Genomic DNA, 25,422 nt, shown 5'->3' with positions numbered 1-25,422 from the left:
ACACTGAAAGCTCTGTTTACACCATTTTTGTTAACGATTTCATAAGCAATATCTTCAAAATGCTCACGGACAGCTTCATCTAGACTTCCCATTTTCTGAGCATAAACTTCTCATTTCACACAATGTCACTATTATCATCTAAAACTAAATCCATTTCTAGCAAAGGAGAAAAAACTTTAGTTATAAACTTAATTTAATTGTACTAATGAAGCTTTTAACCACTCATTTGACTATATTCACGTGCAGCCTTTATATTGCCATGCAATATTTATATATATTTACTTTACAAACTTACTCATTTAGATATGAGGTTGAAATTTGAAACATCATTTTGAGTGAGATTTTTGTAACATGCAATACACTGTAGTAAATCTTGAGGATGCTAACTATCTATTGGACTAAACTGAAACTTACTTAACTGATTTTTTTTTCAGTTATGGCAGGAAATTGCCAAGAAAAAGCTATTTTAGTCTATGTACATATTAAAACAAAGTAAATTAACCATAAGTTACATATATTAACACACATTTAAGACAATATTCAAAAGACATGTGAGATGAGATTATCCGTTAAAAAAGAAAATATAACAAGTGGCATTACTACTCTGTTTCTTCCCAACTATTTAATCGATGTCTAGGAAACAGCGTATGCAGTACATTCTCCTCAGAAGACTGACAAAGCACGACCACTGTCAAATACCGCAGTAAGGAAAACTGTTATCTTTACTTGTCTCAGAACTTCTCAAAACTGTTGGACCACAGAATAAATTTTTACAGAACATACCTACAAATATCCTGCAGTATAATATTCTTCAGATAATCATATTGGGAAACCCTTCTCTATTCTGCTTACTTAGGTAGTGTCAACCCACAGTTCTGCCAGCCAAACTTCCAGAGGTTTACATTAGGCATTTTCCTAAAACCATCAAATTTCAATTTGAACTGTTCTTCAATCTCTTGCCAAACATTCTTCTCCTTCTACACAAGAAGGTATGTACCCTTAATTCTGATATATGAACCAAAGAGCAAACTTTTCTCTCTGACATCATCTACTTACAGAAGTCATAACCTTCAACTAAAAAACAGATAAAAGTCTCTTAGTCTCCACTCACATTTTTGAAATTAAGAAATATATTCTACAATTTTTCAGACCATATCATTCAATTTGACGGGAAGAACTTGGAGTTAGTAAATTTAAGTTTTGAAATAGCATCTATGACTTATTTTAGATACTTCAGGAAGAATACATCTCCCATTAATATCACAAGCCTCCAAAATTCACCAATAGTCTCTCAATATAAAAGAATTAGCTTAGAAGATACATATTTTACTATAAATGAATGAACTACTTACATAACCTCAAATGAGGCAATTAAAAATTCTGAAGTGGAAGGATTTTTTTCTCTTACCATGGTTACCTTTTAATACTACATAAGGACACCACTCCCAACCCTGAATGAGGTATCATAAAAAGAGTCAACAAAAATATATGGTAAGTGGGAAGTGAAGTAAACAGGACTACAGAATCTAAAAGAAGTGTGAAAGATCAAACAGGCATAGATGAAAAAGATAAAGGTAGAAAAGGGATAAGGAAATAGATCAATATATAAGTACTATAATTACAAAAATACCTACTGAGATCCTTAGACCCAGAGGAAAGAGCTAGGCCACAGCATACAAAGGAAAGGATAATAGCTAGAATCAAAAAAATTAAGAGCAGAAAAAGGAAAATTTAGTTCAAATACTTCACTTGACAAAGGAAAAACTGAAGCCCAGAGTTTAAGTGACTTGACAAGACCAAAGACTTATTTTGCAAAAGAGTTCAAGCTCTAACCAGATCTCCAGATAACCAGTGACCAATGCATTATTCTTCATCAGATTTTTCAAAATGTAATAGTAGCCCTTTCTTTTGCAAAGGGATAACAAAGTGGAAAAAGAGCACTCTTCATTAGACTAAATTTTTTTAATGTAATCAATTATTTTTCCTAGCGCTAATTACACATTTGTATATTATTCGGGGCAGTTTCCTACATTTTTCTTGATTTTTTTCATTGCTAAGAACTGCCTTAAAAGACAAATGAGGGTTAACCCAAAAATCAGTGCAGTATTCTGTCTGGTGGCTTTAAAAAGATTTTACAGCAAATTAGAATTGAGAGCACCTGCTACTCTATACTAACTTTAGACACAAAACTTTCAACAACTGAACTATACAAAACCAAGTCTCCCCTAAAGAGATGTAATAAGTCATATATGTCCTTATTTCATGACGTTTGACATTAGAAAATAGCCAGAATTTAATAATGGTCACTTCTTTAAAATAGTGGCTACTTCCCAGGTAATCTGTTTACGTATTTTTATCTTAATCAATTCCCCAAATTTTTAAAAACAGATGTTAATATCACTATTTTATATATTAGGAAGGGCAATCAGACTATAATAAGTGACAGGGTTGGGCTTCCCTGGTGGCGCAGTGGTTAAGAATCCGTCTGCCGAGGCAGGGGACACAGGTTCATGCCCTGGTCCAGGAAGATCCCACATGGCGCAGAGCAACTAAGCCTGTGCGCCACAACTACTGTGCCTGTGCTCTAGAACCCGCAAGCCACAACTACTGAAGCCCATGCGCCTAGAGCCCATGCTCCACAAGAGAAGCCACCTCAATGAGAAGCCCACGCACCGCAACTAGAGAAAGCCCACGCACAGCAACGAAGACCCAACGCAGCCAAAAAAAAAAGTGACAGGGTTAGGATTCGAATTCTGAGATGCCTTGCCTATAATATAACTACATTAAAATATGAAGCATACTCTTTTGCCTTAATGTTTCATAAGTTAATGAACAAGGCAGCATTTACTTGATGCCTTAATGTCTATGATTTTATACTTTAAAATTTATTCTCTGTTCACCTATGTTTTTGGGAGAATAAGAAATCATTAATTAATAATTATTAATTATTAATTTAAATGTTACTTTTATTTAACAATACAATACACTATACAAATAAGCTGAACACATTTGGAAGAGTTTAATGTCCCTGAAATATGTGACAAAGATTTAATAAGATCCATTTTAATTCCTTTGGCTCAAATGGGTACTATTTAAATTTTAAGTATGAAACTCTATGAACACACTACTAATTCAAGATCTCTGATACATAATATTTGAGATTTCTTTGTGTATTAATGAAAATTTAGAGTTCGCACTAAGAAATACAGAATTAAGTGGTATTTAGCTTTACCTAAAAACTATATAAATGCAAGGATATAAAAAATAGATTATCTAATATTTTTTACATACCTGTCACAGAATCTGATCTGGAGTGCTCTTCACTGTCTGAATCCTCCAGTAAATCATCACTTAAAAGATAAATTAAAAATTAATTTCCATTTCAAAAAAAGTATACATAACATGAGACAGCAAAGAAAAAAGGACAATGTTACAACCATTGTTTTGCATCTCAAACAAGCATCACACAACTAGCTTAAATGATATATAAGTAGTTTGAGACCCTAACTGATTAACAATGCTAATAATGAATCATCTTAAATCATTAAATAAATGTTTGCCTGAAATAGAGTGTGGTAATCTCTAAAAATTTACAATAGAATCTATGGGAATTCGACAAATGAGTAGGTACGACTAGGGATAGTCTGGGTAAATAAAATGAAAAAAGAGAAAAACAGCTAATAAAATCAAGCACAAGCTTCCAGTAGTAAAATTTTAGTAACTATTGTATTACTGAATTCAGAAAAGTTACCCTAAAACCAAATAGAACAGCTGTATAAATATGTGTGTATGTAAGTGTTTTCACACAGATATGCATTTCATTTGTGTTTTGCTTTTGGTTTTTTTGCTTGTTTGGGAGGGGCTGTTAAGACCGCCTTGATAAGCAGGAAAACTACTAAAACTCATAACTCAGGAGTCAAGACAACAAGACTGTTTTTCCTCTTCACTCAGGTGGCCAAGAAATTGCCAGCCTCTCTCTTTGCATCTAACGTTATCCTCAGTCTCCATTGTTAGCAAACAGGAAAAAAGATATAATTACAGACCACTCTAGCACAACATTAGGCAGTGTATGAACTAACAATCAGCACATTTACAGCAGTTCTAAAATTTTGATAACCTAAACTACAAAAATTAAAAGATGCATTTCACAAGAAGGAAAAGTAATTCTCCCTTTTGGAAACAGTATATTGCACTTCCATCTGAAATACCTAGGCATTTATAATGTTATTTTATTATGAAATGTAACCTGGTAATGTCCCTTAGAAACGCTTAATGCTTAATGCATTAAAGTAATGTCTGAAATTGGGGTGGGAAGATACTTGCTTACATATTTTTGACATAATTTCTGTGTTTCAGTTTTTCAGCTGGTAATAATTAACCATAAACAAATTTTGCACTATAATTTAAAAATAACAAAAAGAATGTGAAGAAGATGAGCTGCTAATTAGCCTCAAGCTATTCAAACACTAATTGGCTAGTTTCAGAAAAATAATAAAGATATTTGGAAAAATAAATCCTAAGAGGAAAAATTAATGATTGGGAATTATCCAGAATGAAGAAGTCCAAACCAAGAAGAAACAATAGGTTTTGAGGGCTTTTGCATTAAGAAAAATAGCCAAATATTACCCAGCTACACTGAGATAAAAGATAAAATCTAGTAGTAGTATATTTTAAAGAAGGAATTCAGCTGTCTTGAAGTTACAGAGAATGTTACAAAGGGTTGCCAGATAATTGCCTTAATTAGCCCACAAAAAAAAAAAGCTTTATTGTGAAATTCTTCAAAATAAAATAATATTTTAAAAAAATTATTTCTTGACAGAAAAATGCTCATACTACTAAGTGATAAAATCATAGGAGTAAAACCACTAAACTGTACACTTAAAGGGTGAATCTTCTGATGGGTAATTATGCATCAACACATTTTTTTTTTAAATCACGTGGGTTTAAAAAAAACTATACACACCTAAACGTTAACATGACTAGATGGTATGATAATGGGGACTCTACTTTTCTTCAATTTACTTCCATATATTTTCTAATATTTCTACAATAAACATGCATTACAGTTGACCACTGAACAACACAGGGGTTAGGTGCACCAACCCTCCACTAAGTGGAAAATCTGTGTATAACTTATACTAATTGCCCTTCTGTATCCATGGTTCTGCATCTGCAGATTGAACCAACCGCAGATCGTGCAGTATTCACTATTAAAAAAAATACACACATAATTGGACTCACACAGTTAACCCATGTTGTTCAAGGGTCAAATGTACTTATATAATAGACACTAGATTTACTAAAGTCTTTTACATGATACAAAACCTTTTCCAAAGTAATAAACATGCAAAAAAATATATATGGTAAGTTTAAAATGCTTAGTTAAGATTATATATACTAATACTACAGGTGTACCTTAGTTTTGATATATAACTAAGATATACAATACTATAAGCAACTTCAAAGTTAAACTCAGAAAATTTTTGCAAATTCGAAAGACATAACATACAAACGAGGCATCCAGACAAAAACGTTAATTCATTAAAATTAAATGTGTCCCAAATAAATAGTCTTCCTTAAATAAATTCAGAACAAAAGACAAATGTTGCCTTCTAAGTAGAAATAGACAATAAACAATTGCCAAGCAAGCTATACTGCTAATTACTTTAAACTTCTTGGTTAAGCTTTAATTTCTTCAATTAATGTATTATTCTTCAAGCTAATGAAGCACAGCATATTTTAAAACAAAATATACTATATATACTATATCTCGTGCCACAGAGGCAGAGGCAGTCTGGCTCATTATATCCACTACCAATTCAACAGGAATCCTGCTACCTCTGGAGGAAAGGAAGGGGAGAGAAAGGGCTTCAAGCTCCACCTCTTCAGCTTCCTCCTACCACCCCGACACAGAGTAATCTTTGTATATGACTCATTTCACGCTTTCTTGGGAGAAAAGGGTCATTCTACCCTAGAAAGATTTTAAGTCTCTTAAAAAAGCAGGCAGAGCGATTTATATCTCAACCCTAGCACACGAGCTCAGATAATACCTGTCCACAAGAAATACTGGACAAGTGTTTACCTAAAATGTACATTTTACCAAGGTGTGTATATGTGTGTGATCTTAAAACTACATCTTGATTCAATTTTTAATCCTCAAATTACAAAACTGAGTCAAAAGTTCTAGTTAAAGTCAGTGTTCAGGACATACCAGTTTCATTATCTTCTATGAATAATTTTCCACTAATTTCTAAGAAAATCAAAGAGATCACGCATGCTTACTTTTCAGTCTTACTGGCAAATATGGTCAAACTCAAGACAACAATGGGCCAACTGCTTTCCCATCAAGCTCTCACAGGGACTTAAAATAACTGAGAACACCATGAAGCTTTAATTCAGTCTGTTCCAGAACTCAGACCACATTCATTTACCTACTAATAATTTCCACATACTATTAGCAAGAGGGACTAGACAGAGGTAAACTTCCCATTTTATATGTTGTGAATTCTCCATTAATTTAAGTAATGAAATCATTTCCATTAATAAAGTTTTATATTACTTCTTAATGAAAGTGCATGCCACCAAATAAATAGACTGTGAAATAAAATGATAAATCACTGTGGTGTAACACCAATCACACATCAGCAACACAAGAAGCCCTGCAAGTGAAATGATAGATCTCAGTATACCAGGACACCTGATCAGTTACAGAGGCTCCATTTCACATGGCTACCATCAGAACCTTAAAAAGTGGTAGCTGCTATTGTTTAAGACAAGCTGAGTGGCTTATGGACCCCTTCATTCTGCCTACATTGGGAGTATCGCAAATGTTGCTCTATAATCCTACCCAGTTCAGGAGTTACAACTGCAGAGCTTCTATGCGGACAAGTAGGTAAGATGAGATTTTAATTTGACTCTCTTTCCCCCACATAGATCAAATACAGCCAGAGAAATCATGAATCTCCGGAAAAGCTGAATAGAATCCAGTACAACAATTCTACCAGAATCTTTCCTTAGCAATAATTATTGTACCTCAACTCATTGCTGACTACTGATACATTTGTTTTAAATAATTAGATCAGCTTGCCTAGCCATGGGTTATTTCACTATTCATTACCACTTCTATATTTTAGCTGCTAATGAAAAAAGGGGAAATGAACCAAATGATTCAACTGCTCTATGAAAAGATTTAGGAGAAGGCAAAATTACAAATCTAATCCAAGGATTTCATTTCATTATTTAGACTTTACTTTTCAATGGTGTGATTATTCCCAACTGGCATAGACTGAGATAGAAAATAAAAGTATATTTTATAGACTATGTTGTTTGTGAATGAAAATTTCTTTCAAGAATCATACAATTCTTTCAGATTTCTAACCAAACATTGAGTCTCTAATCTCTTGAGACTAACAACGCTTTCTGCCTCTTTAATTAGAATTAAGAGAATATACAATTTAGGAAAACACTTAACTTCTATAAATATTATCAAAACAAATTTACATACCTATCTCCTTCCAATTTTGGTATATCTGAGCAACTAGAGGAGTCTTCCAGCCATGCCAAAGTTGGTCTCCTAGATTCAACTGCTGAGCTTGGTTCTCCCGAGAGAATAAGCTGTTGTACAATTGCTGGATCATATGCATTAATTTCAAACTTTAAGTGCACCTAAACAAATAAATGAAAAGCCTAAATTTACAACGGATTTTTTTCTCAATTACTAATATGTTTCTTCAAAATTAAAACATACCTTCATAAGTTTGGAAACATCCCATATACAGATCTTTCCTCGTTTCGTTGCAGCAGCTAAAAAGTGAGGGCAGCTCCCGGACCCAAAGCAAGATATTCTGTCAGTTCCATCCGTGCAAGGGAACTGCGCAGGACTTGTTGCAAGAGTGACTGACAATGGCACATTCTGTGTGTGCTCACCTTTCACAAACGGGCAGTTTGGGGAATGTCTCTCGTGTTCAGACCTTTACACAAATTAAGGAAGGGAAAGTTTACTGAACAACTGCTGTTAAGTCTGTACACTAAAAGAGAACTCCAAGATATTTTTTCTTTAAAAAAAAAACAAAAACAATTAGTTGAACTTAAAGTATTCTTTAATTAAAGACTTAAATAGCAAATTGTTCCATTTTACTGAGATCACTCTAACATGTTAACTACTCACTTTAACAGCAATTGTTCACTTTAACTGATTACAAATAAAGCCAGTCTGAGATGAAACAGAAGTAAATGATACAGTAAAATTTTTATCATATTAGTATACTGATAAAACTGTTTAATCTCCTTATATTTCTTCACACTGGTTTCCCACAGCTTTAAATAAATAACTACTTTGTTTCAGTCTAAAATTTTCTATGTATTCTACAGCATGGTGACAAAAGATAACATTACCATATTGTATATTTGAAATTTGTGAAGAGGATGTATCTTGAATTAAATATTCTTAACACACAAACACACACAAACTGGTAACTATTAGAGGTGATGGATATGTTAATTAACTTGATTATGGTGATCTTTTCACATTGTGTATATATACTAAAACATCAGATTGTACACCTTAAATGTATGTAATTTTTACATGTCAAAGGTATCTCAATAAAGCTGTTTTTAAAATAAATAAATAATAATCCATACGTAGATACAGACCCACCTATCTATATAACAGTGGCCACAGCTATAAACAGCATACAATAAAACTCTATAAATGCTATTCATACTGCAAAAAACTTTTTTAGGAAAGACCTGAAAGCAGAAAGATCTCTAGAGTATGGATAAAATGACATATATTAAAAACACAGAGATACACCTTTCACATTCACTATCAGACTCCATCAGACAAATAACTTCAAAGAAACTTGGATAATGTCTATAGCTTGTACATTATTTCCTTCACATAAATACTTACTGAGCAAAATGAAATGTTAAATTAGTTTACTAGAAAACCCTAATATGTGTAATAAGAATAAAATACTAGGACCTCAGATCAAGACTGGTATACTGACTTAAAAAATTTTCTCAAATATTTAAAGCAGGATCAACTTAACACTTAAAAATTATCTGCCCAACTTTGTGACTACTTTATTTCTTTTTGGTTATTCTTTTTTTTTTTTTTTTTAAACTTTCACTAGCTGTAATTACAAGGCATTATTTGAAATGTGAGAATGCTACCACCAAAACAAAGAGGGTTTTTTTAAAACCCATTTTTATACTTCCATGTCAAAGAAAGGAAAGCTATACTTGTAAAATATTCCATGGGGTATACATATTTCTTTTTACACTGCACCTACAACTTACCTATAACCATATATAAATCCTGGACAATTTACAGTACACAAGGCGTCTTACGTTAATGCTTTTACATGGCATCTGCAGGCACATGATATCTGAGCTGGATTCCCTCACAGCCAAACCCTAGGGTATTTTTCCTCTTTCCATCTTTCTCTCTTAACCTGAGTTTTAACTTTTTAATTAAAATTTTATTTACGCAAGTGACATATGACTATCTGAAATACAGCAAAAGACCCACTTCGGTTATAATATCCACCCCCAGTAATCTCCTATCCCACCTCCTGGTAACCACTATTACAAATTTAATACACTTCTAAAATACATTTATAAATTTATACACATACATGTACATTCAGAAAATATGGGTTTTTTTCATTTTAAATAAACAATATTATTATATGAATCATTCTATAACAGCTTTCTTGATACAATAACATATCTAAAAGGTACTGGTGATTAATAGAGAGCTAACTGTTCATTCCTTTAACTGTTGGATCATAGTCAATTACATGAATATATTTTATTTATGTAAGATTTTCCAGTTTTTCACTACCATGACCATTTTGTGCTTCCTTGCATACAAGAGCAATTAATTCTCCAGTGTAAATTAGAAGTGGAACTGCTAGATAATAAGGGGTCCATTTTATTTTATTTTTTTAAAGTTCTATCTCCCTCCAAAGTGGCTCTATCAACTCCCACCACCAAAATATGAGTCCCATCTTCCCCTAAAAATGAAAAATCTTCATTCTTTTCCTCCTTTCAGTTTCAGAAGGTACACAGGCTCAGTTCCCCAGCCCCCATCAATCCCATTCCCTCTATCTATTTGGAGCACTGGCCCTAGGCCCTCAGAGACTCTACCAACTGTTTAAGAGTGTGAGGAATCCTGAATCCCAGGGCAAAGAAAAGGTAGAACCCTTGATTTCCTGACCATATCAAGAAAAGATGGGTTTTAAACAGCCCAAGTTGGAAATCTGAATCAACTTTCCCACAGAAAAATATTTATGAATAAAGATACATTCTATAATGTAATGGTATAATTTTTCAGGTGTGGGTTAAATAACTTTTTGAGGATCAGCCTAAGAAACTAAAATATACATGTTAAAATGGTTGCTATATATATATAAAGATGGTTTCTAGGGGAAAAGACTAAATTCCAAACAGAACCTTAACCTAAATTGGAAATTGCTCATAGTCAACTCTCAGTCGGCAGATGAAATTTCAATTTTTCATATTTTCAGTATTTCCCACTGCAACCTGGAATCCACATGCACACTCTAATAGGCTTTAGCAAGTTTACATCAGCTGATTAACATTCAGAGATCTCGAACTAATTACAGTACAAAATAAGTGGTATATCTTAAAACCAAATCCTGGCTCCATGACTTACTAGCCAAATGCTCTTCACCAAATTTTATTTTTTTTATTTTAAAATGGTATAATAATTCTTATCTCATAGAGTGACTATAAGGATTAAACTGGAGAATATTCTCAATTCCCTCCTATAAAATGGAGATGATAATAATACCTACCTCATAAAGCTAATGTGAGAATTAAATGAGTTAAAAATATATAAAATGCACAGGATGGTACCTAGTAAACCATATTATACAAATATTTGCTATTATTACTATTTTATTTATTTATTTATTTTTGGCTGCATTGGGTCTTCGTTGCCGCGTACGGGCTTTCTCTAGTTGCAGCGAGCAGGGGCTACTCTTCGTTGCAGTGCGCAGGCTTCTCACTGTGGTGGCTTCTCTTGTTGCAGAGCACAGGCTCTAGGCATGCAGGCTTCAGTAGTTGTGGCATGTGGGCTCAGTAGTTGTGGCTCACGGGCTCTAGAGCACAGGCTCAGTAGTTGTGGCTCACGGGCTTAGTTGCCCCACAGCATGTGGGATCTTCCCGGACCAGGGCTCGAACCCACGTCCCCTGCATTGGCAGGTGGATTCTTAACCACTGCGCCACCAGGGAAGTCCCACTATTTCTATTAATAGGGCCTCAGAGTAGTTATTTCTAAAAATGAGGTTCCAATACATGATCTCTATTGTTTAACCAAGTTCTAAACTTTCATGCACTAGAATTCAAAACCACCACAGACCCCCTAGAATTACTTCAAAATTAGAAATGTAAATCATAAAGGCCCTCCTCCGTGGATTCCCTATTGATGACCTGCCCTCAAAAGAACAAGGCTAAACTGCTGAATTTAATCATGCTTTTTAAACTTATTTTATCATAGCCTTCTAGTTTTCAGTCAGAGTCTAGTTCCATTCTTTGGCACTTCTCCCACGTACACATCTTGGAAAGTCACACATTAGAGATCCTGTATGCCAAGTGATGTGACAGAGCATAGACAGCATTACCTCATTCTCTTAGGACAGAGGCAAAACTAAAGATGACAAAAGGCAAGAATATTAATATACAGATACCAGAAAAATAAAATTTAGAAGCACATTTATAGAACTTAGCTTATTACATTCAGAAATATCAAGACTCACCAAGGTTCATCAGTAGGTTCCCAACAGACGAGACATACACTACAAGTAAAACACATGGCTCTATCATCTCCAGATGAGGCAGGCTGCAAATTTATAAAGAAGACAGAAAACGTTTATCAATATTAAAATTGCTTAATAAAAACTCTTCTAAATAAGTTCATAATTTTAGGTAAAATTCCATATTGAGGAAAAGAAAATTAGCCTATACTATTAGGCCTCAACAATACACTTTTAATCCCCAAATGTTTATAAATTTGCTGCCTTACTTGAAAAATTATGTTTCATCAGCAAATGACCACTAAATCAAATATGGAGACACACATATCCTCAGTCTCTGATCTAGCATCTTCTAATTGTATTACTAAAGTATTTTAAATATAGTTAAGTATATGAAAGGAAATAGTCTAACAGGTTTATTATTAAAAACTGAATTCTACACTAGTACATAAGAAAGGGCAAGAAAAATGGAAAAGCAAACTAGTGAATGTAATTAAGGTAACATTCTTTAAGTAAGACACATATGACAAAATGACATTTATATATATATAAAATCTAAACCTGAACTGAAATATACCTCTAAAAACTAATATTAATATTTCTGAACACTTACTCTACTTAGCACTTACTATGTCTACAGGTGTAAATATATTATATTTTTTAGAAGACTGAGAATAATCAGCACCTAATACAGGTAGAAGATTCTAGAAAACCTATGATTTGATCTTTGCAAAAATGGAATACAGGGACTTCCCTGGTGGTCCAGTGGTTAAGACTCCGTGCTTCCAATGCAGGGGGCATGGGTTCAATCCCTGGTCAGGGAACTAAGATCCCACAAGCCGCATGGCGCGGCCAAAAGGAAAAAAAAAAAGGAATACAATGAACAAGAGCTCAACAGAAAAAATATCAAGGTATCACCTAACAGACTGTTTTAGGAAATGAAACCAAATAAGAAGGAAGAAGATAAATTATTAGGAAAAATAGTCCTTATTCAATCCTTAACTTAGGAAAACATATTCAGTGATTTTAATATTAGCCAGTCTCCAAATAAATCTACCTTTAACTGTAAATTTGACAAACTCTGAATAAAATCTTCAAATATATATGGTTTTCTGATTTAATCTTAGTTTAAGATACTTTAAGAACACTTCAGGATAACAAAGGAATAATCACTCTTAAGATTCTTTATGACAGTAACTTCAATGTATTCAAAGTTTAATTTAGTTCTAAAATTAAATATGCATGCTTTATGTAAATTGACATGTAATTATTAGATTTCTCAGCTTCTTTAGCAATGGCAAAGCAGTGGTAAGCCAGTCTACATTATTCAGCTGAAGTTTCCTTTAACTGGTTTATTATGCCCATCTAAACTCATTTTTCTTAACTTCCTCTACTTTAGCTCCACGAAGCTTTCTATAATGTCCCATTCCCATAATGTTTTCCCCTTTCATACACAGTATGTGACATAGGAAACAGCCAGTCAGTATTAAGATCAAAGGTATAAGAACAAAACTCACATTACATACATACGCACAAGCACAGAACCTGGGTGCATAAACTAGTATAATGACTGAAAAAGTATTAAAATGTTGACAATTTTACTAAAGGCTACAAAGTCATATTGAAAAGAAATTTTTGACAGCCTTATTTACCTGATGATAAAATCCAGCTTGAGCCATGGGATCTGGCTGTGCCCATCTATAGCCTACATGAGGCCATGAGGTAAATGTCTCCCGTCTGTTAGCTTCACTATACATCAATGATCTAAAAGTAAACAAACTTTATGTAACCGAAGTTAGGCATCAAATTACAGTGACACTACTATCTACCACTGAAGAAAAGTTTACTGGATTATCAACACAAACTGGGAATGTCTAATTACCAATTCAAATTTGTATTTTAAATTAAAAATGATCAGTTTTAGGAACTTCCCTTGAACAGAGTAGGGAAAAAAGAAACGTGATAAGATAGCTACAACTGATAAACAATTCCCGGGGAGATTAAATTAACCAATGTTGCATAATTAGCAATCAGAGAGCAGAAAATCTGCAAATGCAGAGGCAGAGAACCCTACACTTTCATCGTGTGACAAGTTTTGCAAAAATGGATAAAACCACAACCAAAGGAATGGTAGTTTTATCTCAACCATATTGAGAAAGTATATTCTAGTTTAATTTTTTTTTTTTTTTAAGTAGAAAGCAATTTATATGTTCTTTCTCCAGAGAAATCCTTTTCCAGGAAACTTGTACTCTCCAGGGAATTATCAAAAAAAAGAAATCTTCACATATGTTTTCATTAAAATACATTAGCTCACTAAGAGTAAACCTTTAACAATACTAGAGTATCTTTTTAAAGGAGACTACCAAAATTAGAAAAAGTCCAAACAGCTTCAAATAAGAAAGGACTGATAAGCAGAGCTTCCTCTTCCTAACACAGAAGGGCAACTGATTTTTAAAAAGAGAGAGAGGGGCTTCCCTGGTGGCGCAGTGGTTGAGAATCTGCCTGCCAGTGCAGGGGACACGGGTTCGAGCCCTGGTCTGGGAAGATCCCACATGCCGCGGAGCGACTGGGCCCGTGAGCCACAGTTGCTGAGCCTGCGCGTCTGGAGCCTGTGCTCCGCAACAAGAGAGGCCGCGACAGTGAGAGGCCCGCGCACCGCGATGAAGAGTGGCCCCCGCTCGCCGCAACTAGAGAAAACCCTCGCACAGAAACGAAGACCCAACACAGCCAAAAATAAATAAATAAATAAATAAATTTAAAAAAAAAAAAAAAAAAGAGAGAGAGAAAGTGGTAAAGGTCATCACAAAGAGACCAGAAAAATACTTTTCTTTAAATTCTTCCCTTAAATTAGTGCATGGTTTCCTATAATATTGCTAGAGAGCTTTAGGTTTAACTCATAGTTGTGTTCTGATTTGAAAAAAAAGAAAAACAGGCACTTCGCTGGTGGTGCAGTGGTTAAGAATCTACCTGCCAAAGCAGAGGACATAGATTCAATCCCTGGTCCGGGAAGACCCCACATGTCGTGGAGAAACTAAGCCCATGCGCCACAACTACTGAGCCTGCACTCTAGAGCTCGCAAGCCACAACTACTGAGCCTGTGCACCCCAACTACTGAAGCCCATGCACCCTAGAGCCCGTGCACAGCAACTACTGAGCCCACGCGCCGCAACTACTGAAGCCCGCGCACTCTAGGGCCTGTGTGCCACAACTACTGAGCCCGTGTGCTACAACTACTGAAGCCCACGCACCTAGAGCCTGTGCACTGCAAAAAGAGAAGCCACCACAATGAGAAGCCCGTGCAACGAAGAGTAGTCCCCACTCACTGCAACTAGAGAAAGCCCTCACGCAGCAACAAAGATCCAACACAGCCAAAAATAAATAAATGAAATTTTTAAAAAAAATTGTTGAGTTAGAAAAGTTTTATCATCTACAGGCTATAGATGTCTTGAAAGATCTGTGTCAGTCTCAAAACAGAAAACCTGTCCATTTAGTTATATTACCAAACAAAACAGCAATAGCATCCAGTAGACCCTTACTCAAACCTCCAAGAGAGCTCATCAAGGTTTTCATAAGGTTCCTAGATTCATATTTAATGAAATAAACACCACAGGCTATATCAAAATTAATACTTTGAGACATTTTAACACCTCCAGAAACACTGAAAATCCCATCTAATGAATGCATTTTCTAAAATAAACCATTTACGACAGCTTGCACTGAGTTCTTTAGATACTCTCCCACTGATTGCAAAGAAAATAGCTCTGAAATTATAATCTCAAAATAGGCATGTCTCTCAGATAAGAAACATTTATTCTAAATACATACTTTTCCTTTTTCTCCCCCTCTCCGGACATATTCCAAAGAACATTTTAATGATAGCCACAGCACATATCATCTGACAGTTAATAAGATTAAAAATGAAAGTCTCCACATTTTGCCCAAAAGTTAGACATAGCAATATTACTATGGAATACAAAAATTCTTCCCAAATGTTAACAACCAAGAGAAGTTATTTACATAATAATAAAATCACTTAACAAAAAAAGGGCAATTGATTAAGCAGTTTCAGTTTACAAAAGGATAAACTAATAAATATCGCAAACTAATATAAGAGCTATACGGGAATTCCCTGACTGCCCAGTGGTTGAGACTCTGTGCTTTTGCTGCCAGGGACCCGGATTCAATCCCTGGTCAGAGAACTGGGACCCCACAAGCCGCACAGTGCAGCAGGCGGGGCGGGAGTGGGGGGAGCAATACTTAAGATAACAGAAGTTAAAGGTTAACTCATTCAGTAATATTTTTGCTACATCAGCATGTACTCTTTATAAATGTACTTCAGAAAACAGCATAGGCAGTTACAATTCACATTCAATGAAAAAGTGAAAATGTAAAATGCTACATGGAAAGGGAAATGTGAATTTATCAAAACTGCTAAATTTAATATCTCAGTAAAGCATTTCTAAACTTCAGTACTGATAAATTTTATTTCAAATAACAAATCATTTAAGTTTTTCAATGAATGCATTACTGACTTTGTAGTTAGTTCTATACAAAGCAGAACTCCAATAAATCTCTAGTGAAGAAAATAATGACTGAGGTATGGTTTTTTATAATACTCTGTTTAAATCCAGGGCAGGCAGCATAAAAATCTTAATTCAAAATTGCCCTAGAAAAACAAAAACAAACAAACAAAAAAACCCACAAAATTGCCCTAATTGCTTTTTAAACTCTGTTCATTTTTTAAGTAAGAAATAATATATGGCTCTTATATTCAGATTCTGGCAGAGTCTTTTAATTTACCAAAATTTATGCCAAAGGTCACAAAATTTCATCAAGGCAAAATAATTCATATATATTTAATAATTATAATATTTTTAAGTTGACTCAAATATTTACTAAGCAAGTACAAAGATGGAATTTTAAAAATATAGTTTCATAATCCCTTTAAATACTTTCCAGGCACCAAAAGAAATTGTTTAACAGCAAGTCAAGGAGTAGTTTACTTTACTTCAGTATTTTAAGAGAAATAAAAATCTGAGTGGTTTTCAAAAATATTCTGAAATTTTTAAAATCACAATCAAATTGTACAGTTATTCTTTGTTAATCAAAAAACTTATCAATTCAATCTCACTGTCACATCTTTTCATAAGCAAGGTCATACCTGTCCACAGAACGACCTGGCCCCACCCCAAGTTCTGGACGTGCACTAGGTAAGAGGTAAGACAATCTGTCCATCACTGAGGACGCCACAGGTAAGGCAGCAATATTTTGATTTATTTTCTTAAGTTCATTCACAATGGCACTGGCAATGGACTTCAACACATGATGAGGAAGATGAAATGTAACTGTGGCCCACTGAAACAGAACAGGAGTGTAAGCAAAGGAAAACATACTCAATAGTTTTCACCAAAACCATGACTTATACATGATAAGATAAAGAAGTATTTATAGTCTCAAGTGAGTTTACTCCATTAATTTACCATTGAAAGTAAGAACCTGCAATTACGTAAAAAATGAAACTAACCATCCTGAAAAAGAAAGTTTAGAACCAAATGGTAGCACATCTTCTTACAGATCTCATCCACAATTAAGGATAACTAAAACCATCTGTAGTGAGAAGCTGCTGCATAGCACAAGGAGATCAGCTCAACGTTTTTTGACGATCTAGAAGGGTGGGATAGGGAGGATGGAAGGGAAGCTCAAGAGGGAGGGGATATGGGGATATGTGTATACATACCGCTGATTCACTTTGTTGTACAGCAGAAACTAAGACAACATTGTAAAGCAATTATACTCCAATAAAGATGTAAAAATAAATAAATAAAAATTAAAATTTTAAATAAATAAAATCATCTGTCATTTTCCACATTCCTCCAGCACATACACAATGTTAAGCAAAAACTAGGCACTTAAATATCTCCACTCATAAATATATAGCTGTACAATTCATCACTGCTGGGTTATATGAAGATTTACTTCAGATGTTGTATTTTTTGTTGTCACCATAATCCAGCAAAGTATCTAAAGCATAGACCTTATTGTCACACAGACTTGGATTCTAAGCCCAGCTTCTCCATCAACCATGAGACCCTTGTCAAATTAACTTCAATTTCCTGCTTCTGTGAAATGGGAAAAAACAAATACCTATTCACATAATGTTTTCACAAGAATTCAAGTGAGGATTGGTACAGTGTCTAACAGAGTAAGCCTTCAATAAATGTTAACTACAATTATTTAATATTAAAATAATTACTCAAGAAGTTAGACTGCAAAAAATGCTAAGTCTTAATCTCCAAGAGAAATAAGTCTGTAAAGTAATTTCATCTTTATATCCTGTTCCTGCTTGCCTATGAATGGTTTCCATTCTGTCTAATACACTCTAGGCAGCCTACTAAATTACTACTCATCTATATTACTGGAAAAACTTGTGGCCAGAAACATGACTTCAATTACCTAAGAGACAGAGAGAGAGAAGCTCTTACTTTGTTTCTAGACCTAATCTGCTCATAGACCCAGAGCCTCTTGGTTGAAAGGGAGGCCAAATCCCCTTGAGAAAGGACCCTACAACAATGCCCCAACTCTACACTGCAAATCATACTCCAAGCCTTCCCCAAAGGCACCTGTGGGCATTCACTGTAGTCACTGTGCACTAGGGAATAGAAAATATTGTGATCTTTCAGGCATCACAGGATAGTTAACACTGAACTGACCTAAAACATCACTGTGGTCCACTAGTGAAAGTGGGGACATGATGGTGAAGTGATTGGTGGAATTTTGGCCCGAAGCTGTCTCAGTGAGCTCTGTGGATCCCCAGACCTATCTCGTAGCTATTTCTCTACTTCCCAAATGTACAACTGGAAGAGAAATAGAATAGGCAACTAGAAAAATTCCTACACTGTTTCTCTGATCCTCTTGGAGGACTACTAAAGTAAGAAAGGCCAAGTGGAAGCCCCTAGAACTTCCATTTTATCTACAAAGCTACTAAACAAAAGCAATGCCACATCCTGAGGAAATTTCTGAGATTAATGTCACTATACTAGACCTGAAAGATACAGGGGTAATCAAATTATCTCACCTCCATTTAACTGACCTATTTGGCCCATGCAAACGTAAATGGATCTTGAAGAATGACTGTGGACTGTAAAATCAGGTGATGACTTCAACTGTAGCTGCTGTTCCAGATGAGGTATTTTTACTGAAGCAAATCAACAAATCCCTTGATATTTTGTAGGCAGCTACAATTCTGTCAAATACTTTTTTGTCTATACTAATTTTTAGGGCCATCCAAAAGTAGACTGCTTCTATCTGGCAGAAACAATAAATCTGCACAGTCTTACCCTAGGACTCATGCTCTTTACCATAATCTAGTCTGTAGAGATCCTGATCAACCTAACATTCTGCAGGTCACCACCTTGGTCTACTACATTAGTAACATCACACTAACTGGTCCAGATGAGGGGGAAGTAGCAAGGAACTTAAGTGCCTTAGTAAGACACATGCAAGCCAGAGAGAATCAATAATCCCCAGAAAAACTCAGGGTCCTACAATCTCTTTGAAGTTTCTAAAGGTCCAGTAGTCTGGGCATGTCAGGATATTTCCTCCAAGGTGAAAGATAAGTTACTATAACTTGTAAAGGCAAACAATGAAAAGAGGCACAATGCTCAGTGGGCCTAAGTGGATTTTGGACCCCAGTGTTCAGCATATTTGAGTATGCTGCTCTAACTCAATTATCAAATAATACATAAGGCACAAGAAGCTCTGTAGCATGTCCAGGCTGAATTGCAAGATGCTCTACCACTTGTACCTTGTGAGCATATTCAATGACACTAGAAGTGTCTGTCGCAAGTAAAGATCCTATCAGGAGTCTCTGGGACAATCACGTAGCAGAACGCTAGGGCAAAGCCATGCCCGTTCCTGTAAATAACTCTTCTCCTTTTGAGAAACAGCTCCTGGCTTCTTAGTAGTCCCTGATAGAAATACCTACCCATGAGACAAATGTCTATGCAATCAGAGTTGTTCACCACAAACTAGGTGTTATCTGACACACCAAACCATAATACTGGGTATGAGGGCTAGCCTTCATTAAGTGGTTTATAAGAAATCAGTCTTGAGAAATCCAAAAGGCAATTCAATTTTGAACCAGCTGAATAATCAAGTAGCTCAGATTTCCACAATACCTACTCTTTATGACTCTTTCTCATTCCACGTTGATGGCTTCAGAGGGAACTCCTTATGATGAGATAATTGAGGAAGAAAACCTTTAGCTGTGACATACAGATGGTTCTGCACGTTAGGTTGGTACCATCCCAAAGTGGATCGCTGCAGCATCACAGTCCCAATCAGGACAGTGGTGAAGGTGAAATCTTCTCAGTGGTCAGAACTTCAACCAGTTCATTTGGCTGTTCTCTTTGTCTGGACTGAGAGTTGGCCAGAAGTAAAGGTCCTCAATGATTAATGGACAGTAGCTAATGTTTTGGCTAGATGTTCAGGAATTTGGAAGGATCAGGATTGGAAGATTGTTAACAAGGAAGTCAAGGGTTAAGGTCTTTGGACAGACCTCTCAAAATAAACACAGTGTGAAAATATTTGTGAAATACGTGAATGCTCATCAAAAGGCATCCATTCTAGGGCTTCCCTGGTGGCGCAGTGGTTGAGAATCTGCCTGCTAATGCAGGGGACATGGGTTCGAGTCCTGGTCTGGGAAGATCCCACATGCCGCGGAGCAACTAGGCTCGTGAGCCACAACTACTGAGCCTGTGTGCCTGGAGCCTGTGCTCCGCAACAAAAGAGGCCACGATAGTGAGAGGCCCGCGCACCGTGATGAAGAGTGGCCCCCGCTTGCCGCAACTAGAGAAAGCCCTTGCACAGAAACGAAAACCCAACACAGCCAAAAATAAATAAATAAATAATTTTTTTTAAAAAAGGCATCCATTCTAGAGGAGATGGGTAAATTATACACACTATATGAATGTCACTCACCCTCTGGCCATAGCCACTCCAGTGCTTGCTCAATGGACCTGTATGCAAAATGCCATGGCAACAGAGACAGAAGGTACGTACAGGCCCAACATTAACTTCCTCTCACCAGGACTGAGCAGGCTAATGGCAGGTTAACCTGCCAGTGGCAAATACCAAAGCTGAGCCACCAATATGACACCATTATCCAGAAGAAAGAGCCAACTATCTGATTGCAGGTTGATTATATTGGATTCCTTCAGTCACAGACTGGGTAGCAATTTGTCTTCACTGTAATAGACACGTATTCTGGATGTGCATTTATATGTTCTGCCCACAATGCTCTGCCATAATATTAAACCACTACTGTGGACTAACAGAATGGCTTATGTACCAACAAAGTATTCCATACAACTTTGCTTTTTGCTTCTGACCAAGAAAGCACTTCAAAGGAAAAAAAAAAAAAAAAAAAAAAGGCAGCAATGGGCTCTTGCCCATGAAATTGACTGGTCTTACCAGGGTATCATACAGAAGGAGCTGACCTGACAAAAAAGTGTGATGCCTTACCAAAGACTCATCTTCAGTACTAATTGAGAGACACATCTGAAAGTCTGGAGTTCTGCCTTACAGGATTATGTATATGCTCTCAATCAGCAAAAAACACATGACACAGTTTCTCTTAGCAGGGTTGCTATTATACGTAATAATCCGTTCAAAGACTTTTTTTTTAAGCTCTAGACTCTAGAGGTCTTGTGTCAAGGAAGTAATGTTCCACCAAGGGTACAATGGTTCCATTGAATTAGGTGTTGATACTGCTACCCAGCAATTTTGGGTTCCTCTTGTCACTGAATCATCAGGCAAAGAAGGTGCTTATTCTACTGGTTGGTATGATGAAAACTGACAGACACAGGGAAATTGGATTGATGCTAAATAACAGGAGCAAGGAGAACTTAATTACAATCCAGGAGATTCTCTAGGGTGCTTCTAAGCTCTTCCACATCCAATAGTAACAGTGAAAGGACAAGTACAACTTAACACAGTACCACAGAAGATCTGGATCCTGCAAGAGTGAAGCCTTGAGTCACTTGACCATGTAAAGACACCTGACCAGTTGAGGTGCTGGCTGAGGACAAAGGGAATACGGAATAGGCAGGAGAAGAAAGAGGCTGTAAATATCAAATATATCCTCTTGATATTACAGACCATTATAGAACTGAGGGATACAGCAACTAAATATATTTTCTTCCCTTATTACATAAATGATAAATGAATATATATTTAGATAGATACAGAGAGATAGACATTATTTTACGTAAGAATTTTTGGTTGTAATTAATTTAGTCTTTAGGTAGCACGGTTCTGTTACCTAAACACTTGAAACTATAAATTTTAGGAGTAGTTAATATCACCTAGGGATGGATAAAATATCTGTTGGAACTTTGTGTCTGTTCTGGGGACGGGGAGAGAATATCTTCATTTGTAAAAAGGAACAGTACGTCTTGTTAAGTAAAAGCATAATATTTTTGTTGTATGAAAGTTCAAACACATATAGATGGTATGTATGGAGATGCTGAGTAGCCAAAGGAGTGGCATGTGCCAGTTATTAAACTACTGTCTCTCGGGTCCAAACCTACCCTTTTCTCTCTTCTCCATCATGTTTGGGCTGGGATTCTGTAAACTATTATTTCTTCTTTGCCAACCAGTTTCCTGGCTGTTAAGTTCTGACAAAAGGAACACAGGATGGAAACTGGAAAGCATGATGAGGGGAGAAAGACTTGCTCCTTGCTATTACTTGTCATTGCTATCAATATTGTTTTAGCAAAGGACCTGGTGATTCTTCTGGTCTTTAGAGGTTTTTTGTTCTGTTTTCTTAGCATTCCCAGGACCAGTTTCACAGAGCTCCCTCAGAGGCACTAACATTAGCCTAGTAGCATCTCTCTTCAGAAATATGAGGCGCAGTTCATCAAGTTCCAACCTCCAAGCTCCTGAGGTACCTGCTGGATAACAACTCCTCCTCAGAAGTCTGAGTCCCAGACCCATGAGGCCTATTCTCTAAGTTTTTAAGTATCTAGGTTCTAAAAATCCTAACCTCTTGTTCCTTCAGACTGAGGTGAGTGCTGATTCCCATAGGTACCATCTGTGTATTACTTCAGGGTTTCCTTTGAACTTTTTCAGTTCTCATACACATATTAAGTCAATTCCTTACAGTAAATTCTCTCTGTTGAAATACACAGTATGATTTCTGTTTTACTAAATAAAAATGTCCCATCAATGGAATAAGGGTTCATAAAATCATGGTAAATCTATAAAAATAAACTTCAATGTAAATATTAGGAAGAATACAGATGATCTATGAGGACTGATATGAAAAGATACTCAAGATACATCCTTCAATGAAAAAAAGCATGGTATATGCTATAATCTGAATGTTTGTGTCCCCCCAAAATTCATCTGTTGAAATTCTAACCCCCAAAGGGGAGGGTTATTAGTAAGTAGGGCCTTTGGGAGGTACTAGGGCATGAGGGTGGAGTCCTCTTTATAAAAGAGGTTCCAGAGAGATCCCTTGCCTTTTCCACCATGTAAGGACACAGTGAGAAGGTACCAGCTATGACCCAGGAAGAAGGACTTCAGCAGAAGAAATATCACTCAGTCGGTGGTATTCCATTATAGCAGCCCAAACAGACTAAGACAGTACATCACAATATTTTAGTATAATTTCAACTGTACTCGAGAAAAAAAGATATTTATAGATGCAAAAGTTATTTTTAGAAAGATAGCTTTTACCTTCTACCTTTTATACCTTCAATATAAAAATTGTATATGTACTACATTTACAACTTAGAAAAGATGTTAAAAGAAAGACACAGAAAAATTAATGAAATATATCCAAGGATTTAATTCAAAGCACCATCTCCCACAGACATCCTTAGTCATCAGTGTGGGGAGGACGGAGAAAGGCAAAAGTATAGAGGTGTTCTTTCTATTATAACCCCAAACAAGGTAATTTTTTTTTAACTTCTTACCTTAGCAACTTTGTGGTTTGCTGCAGTCTCATGAGATGTATTTTTCAAACCATCTTTGAGCTGTGTGATGAACAAATCATAACCCTCCGTACTAGAAATATCTACCTTTTCTAAACATGCAGATAAGAGCTGTTGTGCCTAAATAAAAAAGATGATCACAAAAAATTAACCACAACCAAAAATGTTAAATTCAGATTCTTATACAAATATTTTAATTCTGATAGGTACTATACTAAAGCTTCCTACTTTTACGTTTTTTAAACAAACTTAGTTAAATCAAATAATGACTTGAAGGGCTGTTACAAAATTACATGAGATAAAGCAATGTATTCAGTGTAGTACCACATAGTAAAGTTTTAGTACATAGAAGCTTTTATAAGCCAAAGCAAGATAGAAAAAACTGGCTAAGCTGAAACCATGAACAAAAGTAAAAGAGATAAAAATGTAAAGACATAAATGTAAAGTCCTCCAATGAGCTTTAAATACTCAAACTATGCAAAATCGTAAGAGGGGTCACTCGCTAAGTCAGCAGGTAATAAAAAAAAAAAGCCCTTTGCATAGTTACCCACATATTCAATATGAACTACGTTAACAGAAATATTTGGGCAATATATGGAAAAGAACACATCCACACTAATCCAACCAAACCCAGGACCCCATTCTTTAGGCAAGACAGTAACAAACTAGTGTGATGCAAGAAAGGATGCCTGGGATGGTGGAAGGACTACAAACAATACTACATGAACAAGAGAGCTGTAATTATTTATGTAGAAAGAAAGAAGACCAGCAACAGATATTATGAGCTGGCAAGGTGGAGGAGGTGGCAGAAGCTGGCTAAATATCTAGCATTTAGGTCAGAGTAGTAGGAAAAATATTGACTTGACGGTCCATTTCATATAAATGTTCAACTATTTTATTGTAATTCTGTAGTTCCTTTTAAAACCCAACAGTTTAATACCATCTTTCATTGTAGGCTACGATGTATATATCCTTTATTAAGATATCACCTGGTCTAAGTTCCTTAAAGTAGGAGAGGAAAAAATGTTCAGTACAAGTAGAACTAATTAATTCTCTGTCCGAAGATTTTAGACATTCCCCCAATCCAGATACTCTGATGACAAAAAGATGGCTACTCTGTTTTCAGAACTCAAACCTTTAGCAACATGCTTTCAATATTAACATATACTAGATGACTGTGATATGACACTAAATATGAAATCTAAGTAGATATACATTGGTACTTTTTTTTTACAAAAAGCCTTCCAAAGAGGGAATAAAACATTTAAACTGCACTTAAAATTCACACATTAACACTTTTCATGTCCTAAAAATGGGAAATATGCTATATTGATTTTTATCAATTAATCACATCAATCTGCCAAATGCAAAACAATTAATAATCAACAACTTGGGATGAACACAGAAATAATATCTCACTTTATTAGGAAGTACAGCATTATAATCTTTTATATTCTGAGATGATTTAAAATCTGATAAATCTGAAAAAATGTACTTTCAAATTACATGATATGAACATCAACTCACACAAAAGGATTTAAGTCAGGATAGACTTACAAATTAAGTAATGAATATGTAACATAGAAAAATACATATAGCTGAAATTTTAAACTGGAATTATTAAGAAACATGATACATAGCAA

The 25,422-nt window shown here is 35.4% G+C and overlaps 1 protein-coding gene across 5 annotated transcripts in view; it reads right to left on the bottom strand.

Annotated features, from left to right (window-relative positions):
- BIRC6 (baculoviral IAP repeat containing 6) overlaps nucleotides 1–25,422 on the bottom strand; it is a 249,345-nt gene that overhangs the window by 196,804 nt on the left and 27,119 nt on the right. For all 5 annotated transcript variants that reach the window (XR_011076759.1, XM_068565174.1, XM_068565175.1 and 2 more), the window contains exons 3-9: nucleotides 23,762–23,899; nucleotides 16,945–17,138; nucleotides 13,436–13,547; nucleotides 11,787–11,869; nucleotides 7,748–7,970; nucleotides 7,505–7,665; nucleotides 3,292–3,350 (exon numbers count right to left, since the gene is read on the bottom strand). Coding sequence is in view for 4 of the 5 variants with exons in the window: in XM_068565174.1 (XP_068421275.1) it covers nucleotides 3,292–3,350; nucleotides 7,505–7,665; nucleotides 7,748–7,970; nucleotides 11,787–11,869; nucleotides 13,436–13,547; nucleotides 16,945–17,138; nucleotides 23,762–23,899 (970 nt within the window). In the remaining variant the exon portion in view is untranslated. The remainder of the gene's footprint in view (nucleotides 1–3,291; nucleotides 3,351–7,504; nucleotides 7,666–7,747; nucleotides 7,971–11,786; nucleotides 11,870–13,435; nucleotides 13,548–16,944; nucleotides 17,139–23,761; nucleotides 23,900–25,422) is intronic.

Source organism: Eschrichtius robustus, chromosome 15, assembly GCF_028021215.1.
Source record: "Eschrichtius robustus isolate mEscRob2 chromosome 15, mEscRob2.pri, whole genome shotgun sequence".
Lineage (NCBI taxonomy): Eukaryota > Metazoa > Chordata > Mammalia > Artiodactyla > Eschrichtiidae > Eschrichtius > Eschrichtius robustus.
Note: the sequence above shows the minus strand (reverse complement) of the source record. Positions and strands in the feature narration are given on the sequence as shown.